At 37.8% G+C, this 11,669-nt stretch overlaps 1 protein-coding gene across 1 annotated transcript in view; it reads right to left on the bottom strand.

Moving 5' to 3' along the window:
* Window positions 1-2,853: 2,853 nt before the first annotated feature.
* LOC138042257 (protein O-mannosyl-transferase tmtc2-like) overlaps window positions 2,854-11,669 on the bottom strand; it is a 26,718-nt gene continuing 17,902 nt past the window's right edge. Inside the window, exons 13-16 of the mRNA XM_068888082.1 lie at window positions 9,007-9,088; window positions 7,375-7,489; window positions 7,032-7,095; window positions 2,854-3,980 (exon numbers count right to left, since the gene is read on the bottom strand). Of these exons, the coding sequence (XP_068744183.1) occupies window positions 3,798-3,980; window positions 7,032-7,095; window positions 7,375-7,489; window positions 9,007-9,088 (444 nt within the window). The 3' untranslated portion in view covers window positions 2,854-3,797. The remainder of the gene's footprint in view (window positions 3,981-7,031; window positions 7,096-7,374; window positions 7,490-9,006; window positions 9,089-11,669) is intronic.

The raw sequence follows: 11,669 nt of genomic DNA, 5'->3' as shown, positions 1-11,669 counted from the left end.
AATTTGGCCAAACGTTGTCTGACAAATTGCTCGAATAGATGCAATTTGAAGTTGACCCATGAGTAAACTTAAATGTAGGAAATTAACTGCCTTCAGTTGGTATTTGTTCCTTTTTTAAATTGGCTTTTGGCTTAATTATTGTGGTAACGCATTCACAGACTGACTGGCATCCATTATGATTCGCATAACGGTTGTAGTATTAGTAGTTAGTAACTGTACGGTACCTGGGGAATGGACAATCCTCACTCTGTCTGGAGGTCAAGGCATTTCATTAAAAATCGAAAACCTTCTAAGTGCCTAAAGACGCTAGGCATGTTACAGACATTTAGTTAAGGAGGTGTTTGTGATATATGCAAATGCAGATTAAAAGAGCGAAGAATTCTTTTGGTTGAGTCTTTGTTCATGTTGCATAGGCGATGTAGATGCAAACAAAATCTTACAGCCAACGGTAACCTAATTTTGCACATTTCGCTTTAAAAAAAAACCTCAGTGAAACAGTGAAACTGCCCTTGCCTCAGTCTTGATGCAGATGTATCACTTTGCCTTTTATTGTCTGCTCCTGTCATTACCAGGATTTATGCCCACAAGAAGACTTTGCTTCAAATCTAACAGTAACTGAACTTTGGAAGGTTTTTGCATTTAAGGCCATTTCATCCAATCAAGGGGCTGTTTACTGTCCTTCTCATGCGTTATTACAACACTTTCGTGCTAAAGGCTATCTACTTCTTCTCAAAGCTTTGCTCATTCCATAGCTTTGTTCGGTCATTGAGGGGGAAAAGAAACTCGTACAGTGTATGTGAATTACCCTGTATGGCCCTACATAAATGCACTATTATCAGGTCTTCTTCGTTCTCATCGCAATCCAGTCATGTAGTAGTGCTATCAAAACCAAAGTTACCCAGGGCCTATAGAGCTCTTCCCAACTGGATCTCATTCTCCACTCTTGAACGACTGAGTACAGTCTGGAAAAAGATGGCTTTGATTATCTCTTCCTTACAATTTTGTCTTTAAGTTAACAAAAACACATTTACCCACTTTCTCTCTGTTAAGTTGTATTTTATTGCAGTTTTGCTTGTCATTTACTCTATCATTGAAATTAAAAATTGCTGTGGTGGATGTGTTTCTAGGTGTGCATGCATGGGATCATGCTTAATAAATAATTTAAATAAACGGCAGATGAATCAAAATAAACATCCTATTCTCGCTATAAAAGTAAAATAAATAAATCAGATCTTGTAATTCTGCTTATCTTAACATTTAAATAAGACTATTTTTCCTCAAAGAACCTTTTGAACCCTATCAATATTTCTATGAAATTATAAAGGTTTCTACAAAAAAATAATTTCTAAGAACTCTAACAGTCTAAGAACATAATCTCTACACAAGTGACTGTAATAACTAAATAGAGAGTTCCATTTTACTCTTTTGAATTTACTTTTAGTTTTCCACAAACTAATTATTTATTCCTGTAAATGTTTCATCCCCCTACTCCTGAGGAAGCCCAAAAAGCTCAATAACCCACCACATGGACAAAATCCACGTATGAAACTAAAAAAATAATAGCTATTTCAACTTGAAGTTGATAATGCAAATCACACACAAAAAACGAGAAAATAATGTTAATTATTATTCAAATTTCATACACTGTACGAATTCTGATTTTCTGATTGGTTGATTTGTGCCACGTGACACTGAGTTAACGAAACAACCGCCTTGACGTCATTATCGTGGTGTAATAGCCGTGGTGTAAATTCAATACACCACTGTCTTTACACCGTGGCTTCGGGCGACTCGAAGTTTGACGATTTGTCCGAAGCAGACATCGATTCCCTCATTGATGATGCAGTTCCTAAAAACACCAAGAAAGCAACTGCTTGGGGAATATCTGTTTTGAAAGGTAAGGTTGCGAATTTTAAATTTTTCATTCACGCTAGTTGTCTGGTTTACCTAGTATATAGTTGTTTCAGTGTAGTGTTTCTTTGTGCAGTGTATTCAATTTGAATAATAAAAATGTTAACGCACTCGTTGCTCTTGAATTATCGGAATTTACCTGCACTCGTTCACTAACAATGAACTCGAAATTTTCAATACCGCACTCGGCGGCCTCGTGCGGTATTGAAATTTTGTCGTTCATTGTTAGTGAACTCGTGCAGGTAAATCCCGGTAATTCACTCGCCGAGTGCGTTAACCTGTAATTAACCCATTGACAACTGGGATTCAGGACTTAAGGTGGCTCCCTACCGTTTTCCGAAGAAAAAGATCAAAATTTTGAAATATGTGAAATTAAAGCAACACGATGTTTCTTCTGAAGTGTTAGTCACTGCAATTGATGAAATGTAATTTTACCTAACAAATAAATGCAAATCAGCGGAAAATGCTAATATAGTGACCGAGCTCCAGGACAGGGGACTGGAAACTAGACATTTCAAAAGCCTTTTTCCAAAACCTAGCCGTACGACCAGGTTCAAAATTTTGGGAATTAGCAAACAATATAAAGACGAAAACCGTCAACATTTTTTTCAAGGATCTATCAGTTTTTCAGTTATGATCAAAATAGTCCAAAAACCGCGCTTTTGTCATTTGCGAAAAACCTGACAGATTTAAGTATTCATTTTTACACATGATTATTTTTTCTCACTAAGGAAATCCTGAAATTTTAAGGAGGGGTCATACAGCTAGTTTTTGAGAAAAAAAAAACCTTTGAAATGTCTAGTCCTTCCCCCTCCAGGAGCTCAGTCACTATATTTAGCATTTTTCAATGATTTTCATTTATTTGTTAGGTAAAATTACATCAATTGCAGTGACTAGCACTTCCAAAGAGACATCCTGTTGCTTTAATTCACAGATTCAACATCTTGGTCTTTTTCTTCGGAACACTGTAGTAAGCTACCTTAATAAATTATACTCTGTCTCATGTCTCAGCCCAGACAATTTTACTCGACCTGGAGAGTGTAAACTGCAGGTTAGGCTTGCAGGTCATTGTTTCACCATAGCTGAAACAAAACCTTTAACAATGCAAACATTAGGCCTAAACACTATGTTTTAGATAATGTTTAAGCCTACGGTTAGCATTTTTGTAAAGGTTTGGGTTGTTTCTGTTATGGTAAAACAATGAGCTGCAACCTGCACTTTCCACCCTCCACTCCTTTAAAAGTTTCTGTCATTATGGGCAAAATTAGGAAAGGAACCTAATGCATGCCAATTGCCAAATGTACATCTTAAGGCTGATGCCATCCCAGTTCTGCAAATAAAATTTCATCAATTGCAGAAAAAATTAATAACTTAGTCTACAGGTACAAAAAAGTGATGTATGAGAATTTATGACCCACAAAAAGTGAATGTTTCAGTGAAAGTTCTTGTTATAGCTGCTTGAAATTCCTTAATGTTATTCTGAATGATATGAATGCTATTATTAGTAATCTTGAACAGATTAGAACAGAAGCGAGAAAATCAAGTGTTCCAGTGTGGACACCTGATCAAGCACATTGTACTTCAGGAAAATGTTGGAACTGACCCCAAGATTAGGTAAATAAATAATTCAGATTTTCCATCCTTTCTCCTTTATCTTGTATGGAAGAATGCATCATCTAATGTCTTTTTTATCCCATGTACAGCCTTACCAAAAATAGTCGGTTTCCTGAAGAAAGTGCTACCTTCTTATAGTGGCTTTAAGCCTGGGCTACGATGTTGCAGTTTCCATTAAAATGCCTTTCAGGTGCTTTATACCTGGCTGCACTGCGTACTTTACCAAACGTAGGGCTTTCCGACTGACTGCCTTGTGTTACAGTTCAAAAAAACTAACTCTGGTGAATCATGGTCCTTTTGTTCCTTGCTTTTAAAGACCTCAGTTTACCAAGATTTTCCTCAGTCAATGTGTCTCCTGGTCTCAGCTCCAGTGCTCTTATATAGCTCTTCTCTGCTTCATCCAGTTTTCCCTGCACATGCAACATGGCTCCAAGATTCATGTGAGCAGCAGGATTCTGCAATTTTACAGAAATCGTGATTTTAAAAAGCAAAGGAAACTGTTACTTGTTTAACCCTTGCAGAGGGCACTCCCAAGAGTGACCCACAGGAGTATGTAATGGACTGAATATTGCTACAGACTGCTCAGTATCTCAAGTAAAATCTTAGATTCCATCATAAATTATATCTGCAAAGAAAATTTAGTGAAAGACAGATAGTGCATGGGCATACTGCTCTGGATACTCAACCGAATTATTATTGATACCCTGCAGAAACAAGGAGGATTAGGAAGTGAGTTCAGGCTTTGTGGTAGCAGTAGCCTTAGGTTAGTAGATTTTAAAAAGCCTTTGATATTGTGTCTTGTCCTATACATTTTGGGAATCGAAACGTTACTGAGACTTTTTCATTTATAACTTGTCCTCTCTTGGACTGGCTTAAATGCTGTCGGAAGGATATGCAGCATTTCACAATATTATTGTTAACAGAACCAAATCCAAGATTCAACCAGCCTGAGTGATTCTACAGATTCTGCCTACAAAACACTGGCACGATGTGAGCTAAAATAAATGAAATGAGCTTATTTGATTTTGGGTAAAATGCTGAGGTTTACTATTAATATTTTGTTGCAACGCTATGCTAAACCTTTCTATTATCAAAAGCATCTGAGTTATCTAATGGATAGTAATTTTTTCAGCAGAACTTTGAGGAGCACAACATTGTAGAGCCCACTACCCAGTGGGACACTTTGTCTATAAAGAAATAATCATGATAAGAGGCCTACAGTAGTTAGTGCTCTGAGAGTTCTAGCTAAACAGTACACTGTAGCTCAACAGGAAGAGTATAAATGACCGGTGTTATTAAAGGGCTGTCCAAATGTTCGCAACATTTCAACGCAACATCCTGCAACATTGTTGGGCACAACATGTTGCACATGTTTGGCCACCCTGTTGCGATATGTTGCAACTTGTTGGATCAAATTTGAAAATGGTCAAAATTTTCGGGCAACATTTTGGATGTTGCATCATTGATGTTGTACTTGTTTGGTCACGTTCACGCAACATTGTTGCACTAGGGCATGCATGCTAGGTCCACTTGTTGTGCACCAGGGCCTAGGGCACATAAACATTGAATGTTGTGTTGAAAATGTTGCATGTTTTGCCAGCCCGTTCAACATGTGTCGCGACATCATGCAACAATGTTGCAAGATATGTTACATTGAAATGTTGTGAATGTTTGGCCTCCTGCCTATAATTATAATAGATGTCTTTTCACCTGTTACCAAGCAACTAGATCATCATCGTTCTCACAACAGCACACTGTTACACCATTAACTAGTACACAACATGGTGAGGGACAGTTTGTCTATAGAGGACCTGATAAGCGACCTAGTTGCATGTAGCTCCCTAAGAGTTCTAATAGCTCGATGGTAGAAAGCATCCGTCTGGTGTTAAGCAGGTGGTAGGTTTAAATCCTGCTTGGACTCTGATATTTGAGATGTCTTTTCATTCATAGCCAATCAGCAACTACATTGTTGTAAGATGATCATTCTCTCATCATTGTTGCACGGACTCACGAAAACGTTTCTGAAATGGCCGCTCATAGAAATAGGAGGAACAGAAACTAGCTAACATTACTGTGACGTCACTATTGGTGAGCTAAAGATTGATGGTGCCCAGTTGATTATATTCCACCAAACGTGTATGATCTCATAGACGAAGATCGAAGCAAGCAAAACCAAGGGCTCAGCAGGGCCATCGGGAATGGAGTCGGAGCTTTATAGGAGAATCCTGTGCTCTAAGAACTGTAAGACTGAGGGTAAAATTCTAAGAGAAGAGATAGCCGTGTTCACAAGAAATCTGCTTAAGAAATCGTACCATCCATCTTTACTCGAAGCCTTTACATCTTGCAGGCTCATGCCGCTCGATAAGAACCCTGGATTAAGACCAATCGGTGTTGAAGAGGTCCTGAGGCGAATAGTGGGAAAAGCGGTCAGCGGTTTCTTAAAGGAGGAAATAAAAGAAGCGGCAGGTCGCATACAAGTTTGTGCTGGTCATAATGCAGGAGTGGAGCGCAAGTTCATGGTTGAATGCGATGCCTCTCTCAGATTAGCGCTTAGCCCTGAATAAGCAGGAGTTCAGAGACTCGCTACGCTTACGGTATAATTTGCATCTAGTCGATCTACCAAGTCTATGCGTGTGTGGGGATAAATTTACTGAAGGCCATGTTCTCTCATGTAAAAAGGGGGCTTTGTATCGCAGAGAAATGATGGTGTCCGTAATTTATTAACGGCATTCATCAATAATTAGGTCTGCAACAATGTGGAAATCGAACCACGCCTTCCACCCCTCGACAACGAGCGTCTACATTTGAGAAGTGCTGTCAAATGCTCTGAGGCAAGATTAGACATCAAGGCGGGAGGTTTCTGGTCAAGAGGAGTTACGCATGTTAACTCCAAGTGTTACCATAACACGACAACATCTGAAGTATTCAAGGAGCAAGAGGACGAGAAGAAACGCAAGTACCTGCAGCGGGTGCTAGATGTAGAGATGGGTTCATTCACACCTTTAGTGTTTGGAACCAATGGCGGAATGGGAGATGAGTGTCAGCGTTTCCTGAAGCATCTTGCAGATAAGATAGCTCAGAAGGACACCGAGCCGTATAACACTGTTATCGCATGGCTCAGGACACAAATCTCTTTCGAACTTCTAAGATCGGCACACACATGCGTGAGAGGTTCACGAACGCCTTTTCACAGCAAGATAGAACACTCCTTAGACTGCAAAATAAACGTCGCCACCGCGGGCATTTAAAGTTCTTGGGCAACTTTCAAGCTAAATGCTTTTGCATTATATATAATTTTGAACTTTTATGAAATTTCGTACATTAATTTCATCAATTGCATTTTGTAAATAATCTTGAATTGTGAATAAATTATTTGTTATTTATTCTCACAGGTACATACACCATAAAATAATTCTTTTTATATAATAGTTTCATTAATTTCCAATTTGGACTAAGAGTAGATGAAAATAAACAAATATTATTATTGCTTGACAAAAATGTGTTACCTGTGGGTTCAACTGAGCTGCTTTCTTGTAGCAATCCTCAGCCTTTTGGTTCTCACCAATTTCCCTAAAGTAAGAAAACACACTTTTAAAAGAATGTCAAGAGACATCCTCTATGTACATACAATGTACCAGAACACTCAAAAGCATCAAACATTAAATTTTTTAAGTGGTCCAAATTATGAGGAATTCAAAGCAAAACAGTAGAAAGTAAGAGTTAAAAATGTATCACGTCAAGCAGAACAAAATTTAAATAATATTATTATAATTTACAACTTTATGATAAAACGTAATTACTCAACTTATAAATACATTGTGTATTTGTGATATTATTTGGGTGACTTACCTTAGATGGCCTGCAGCAGTAAAAGCAATCTCAAAGTCACCAGGAGCTAACTCCATGGCTTTTGAAAACATGGCAGCTGCCTCTATGACTCTTTTCTGATCGAACAAAAACTGGCCTGAAATTTTCAAATAAAAACAAAGGTGTTTTACCACTTGGGACACTATCATTATTAGTCTAAGTATAAGTTAGTACTTAAAATTCATAAATCAAATGAGCTCATAAGGAACTTTTCCTCATTACGGAAAGTAATAACTAATGAAGCCGACTGAAATTTCAGGTGTCGATACTGAGACAATGCTTAAAGGAGCTATGTCACGTTATTTCAGGTGTTTCGGGGAAATCTTTACATGTAGTTAATCACAAGTTTAAAAACTAAAAAATGGTAACGTGGAATTCCTTTACTGATAAAACTATCGTTACATCACAAACAAGATGATTCTGACCAAAAACGACACCTTATCCAGGCGATTTGCCATAAATTTGAAAAGCGTCGGGCCGACTTTTTTCAAATGCAATCCGTTTCTATCTTGACCATTTGTGTCCATCCATGCTTTTCATTCCTTTTGTTGTATTTCTTATATCTTATTAAACAGTTTTAGGTGGTTATTGCAATGTTTCATTCTACCTTTTGGGCATTTTGGGTGTCGTGAAATTACATCATTTTCGCGTGACATAGCCCCTTTAAGGATGGTACCTACTAATTCAAAAGTATTTTTGCGCAGTTAACTGAATATGTGGGAAAAGCAGATCGTAACAAGTGTTATGGAAATCCAAAAAGAAAACTGGGGGTAACCACGCATTTTTCGAAGACAATTAATCAACAATATTTTGGGAAAAGCTTTAAAATGCAAAGCAATGCATGGCGTTCTTTTCCAAATTGAAGCTAAATTATCTCTGAAAACTGCATGGTTACCCCCAATTTTCTTTTTGGATTCCAAGAGAACTTGCTAAGCTCTGCTTTCTCCGCATAGTTTTGAACCGCACAAAAATATCCCTGTATTGAGTAATAAGCACCACCCATAGGAAATCCGAGTATCTCGAGATGCGCAGAACGTATGCGCAATAACAATAGTAGGCAACATCCTTAAATTGTCCTGATAAGTGTAACGATCACTTCAATCTTTCGTCTATAACCCGCCCTTCAAATACATACATCTTATTCGACGGTTTAACATATAATACGTGCGGATATTTTGCAAGTTGCGTAGTATTTTTCCGCGCCGAGAAAAATACGAGCAATGAGCAAAATGTCCGCGAGTATTCTATGTTAAACCATCGAATAAGAGATTTATTAAATTCCACTCCAAAAAGGTGTTTATATTTTGATTCAATTTTATCTGGTCAAAGTGTTTCTAAAAAAATGCATCATCTGTCCTTCAGGGCGCTTGTGAACCATGTAAAACAGCACAGAAAGACAGCCAAATGTCCTTTATTTGATTGTATAAACGAAGTGACGAGAGACCAGTGACGACAAGCTAAATTCTCATGCTTCGTATCGCGTTGAAAACAATTTCTTTCATTGAAAAACTGCCGTTTCGTTCGTATTTGCTCTGATCTAAACCGGTCGAACCGGAGCACTACGGTCTATTACCGTCTCTTATTTTGCGGAATAATAAACAATTGAATACATACCATAATGAGTCCAGGATGCAGGATCACTTTCATCTAACACTTGTGCTTTTTTGAACCAGATTTCTGCCTCTGAAACTTTTCCCTGCAATAAATATACAATAGATCTTTAATATGTACATGTATTTGATAAATGTACATTTTGCATTCCGTTATCCCAATTTATTAAGTAATACATGTGTAGGATCTAAGTGTTGAATCAGTTGTTTTTTTGTAAAGCTCAATAACATCTTTTTTAGTTCTTGTCTTTTAGTGTTACTTATCACCTTTTTATTAGTACATGCTTGTCCTTTAGTGTTACCGTTCGCCTTATCATTAGTTTGCTTTGCTTTTGTTTCATTAACTGCTTAATGTCGCTTTCCTTTGCATAACGTATTAGTCTATAAAAGTCGTAATTCTAGTTTCAAGTTGCTCTCTCTGTCTCTTTCCGCTTTTGGAAGCTATCTCGCTACAAGCAGTTTTAAAACGATCGCTATTTAGCAGTTTTCTAGAAGTAGTCATTTTGCAATCGCCGGTCTCCTATTGTTTTTCCGTTTTGTCTATTTCACCACCGCTTTCAGCTTATACAACACCTTGTTTGGTTCTTTCGTAGTTTCAGCCCACAAGTATCAGTCGTCCATTTTGTCAAGTTTAATATTCGTGGTCGTCATTAAACTGGTGTTCGTGTATTTATGTGGTGTTTTAAATTTTCGGTTTCCCGTTCAGCAGTCCCGTCCTTGACAGAAAAATTCACGCCTTCGGCATGTTTGTGACAACAATTTTATTCTCCAAACAGAATTCTTTTTGACTTAGACACATAAATGCTTCGTATTAGCTCCCACTCCTTTTAATGAACAAGTCACATTTTAAGATCAATCTCCTTTAATAATATTGTCCAACGACCAGGAAAACCAACACATACTGTAAATTAAAGCATGTAAATGCACCTTGTATTAAAAGGTCTTGTGTTGGTGCTTTGTCAAAGTTTTATGTTGCTGTCGCGGAAATTAAAGGAAATTTAAAGAAAGGTTGTGTTTTGTCGCGATTTCACCTTACGTGCAGTCGCTACTTTTTAGGCCATGTCGCTTGTCAGAACTTACCCTGGCCTCTTATATCGGTTTTGGTGATAAATTTAGGCTTTACTGTAAAGATTGTAACAATCTGTCATCTTTTTCTCCCAGTTAAGTTAAAGTTCACAAAAAATAGCAGCCCTGTGTTCCAAGACCAAGCCGAAACCAGTTGCAAGAATGATCATGAAACAAATTGTTTTTACAGAGTCTGCCTTTAATACAGAAAAAAAATATATCACCTACGTTGCTGACTCTGAACAGGACTCGCAGCTACACTGTACTGTATAATTTGTCAAACTTCTATTTACAATCATGTACTTCAAACATGGAGCCCAAACAATTCAAAATTAATGAATAACTGAAGGAGAGTCCATTTCTGGTTGCCACAAGTCAGTCAAAATTGCTTATTCTTTGATCTTATATGTTACATTTCGTTACAATTACTTTAATATTAAATCTGCTGTTAATGAATCAAAAATTATTGCAAACTGTCCCATAGGGAAACTATGTGTATAGCTTCTTGTTCATTGCCAGGTAATTCTGCTCTGCAAATGAGGCTGACATACATGTACCACAGTAATGTAACCCCTCAGAGTGTTTAAACTGATCACTGATCAAGAGTTAATCAAAGATAAAGGTCATGAGAACGAAATACAGGAGTATCCAACGAAACCGCTCTGCAGGCTGTTTTCGAGCTGGCTGGCTGAAAAAAAATTTCAAGAGTGAGCTGGCTGGTCTTTGACACAAACCGCTTCTGGCTCACTGAGACATGAAAAACGTTTTTCCTGGCTGGCTATATAAAGCTCAGATTCTTTTCCTGGCTAAGACATTGTTCACTTTGTCCACTGGCGTAAAGTTCTTTTAGCTCAAGCATGTAATTGATTGGACAGAGGAACGATAGAAAATTTCCTTTTAGTTTCTGGCTTCTATCAATCAAGATTTCGTCACGCAATGATCTCCTTCAAAGAGGCGGGCGCTTCCCATTTTTGCCTCGCCGTGAGAGACCTCTGCTAGCGGGGAAGCAGGATGTTTCGTAGTATTTATTTTGATCAGATTGTGGAAAAGGCCTTATGGAATGATCGCAGAATTTGATATTAATTCCGTCCTTTGCAATTCAATTCAGTGTTTACCAAAAGGATTTTAGGCTACCGCCGTTTTGGACAACATCAAGGACACAAAACGAGAAAGGTAACGTGGGCTAAAATTTGGCATGGAACTGTTAATGTTTAAATTTTGTATTTTTGTATATTGAATTACCTATCGTTGTGTCTCCTTAAACAAATCGCCATCGTTTCTTGAATAAGTACCGGTTTACCTTTCGGGGTTTTGTCAAAGTTCTGCCACCGGCACTTTAAGATAAGAAAGAGAGACGTTGGGAATGGAGTTGGTTAAAATTCTGCTACCACGCTCCATGGTTTTTCGTACAACTACCCAAACCCTAATGTGAATTAACAAAAACTTCGAAATTGAGAACAACCTCTCCAGAATATATTGCTCGTTCTTTAAGCCACGCGCAGATCTGGCAGATAGATATCCCGGGTAAAAAATCGATTCTTATTCATCCATAAATGGCTGCGCACCGCGGTAGTAGTCGATCTCACTCTTTCTCCTTATTCT

The sequence above is a fragment of the Montipora capricornis genome, chromosome 3, assembly GCF_036669925.1.
Source record: "Montipora capricornis isolate CH-2021 chromosome 3, ASM3666992v2, whole genome shotgun sequence".
NCBI classification, from domain to species: domain Eukaryota; kingdom Metazoa; phylum Cnidaria; class Anthozoa; order Scleractinia; family Acroporidae; genus Montipora; species Montipora capricornis.
Note: the sequence above shows the minus strand (reverse complement) of the source record. Positions and strands in the feature narration are given on the sequence as shown.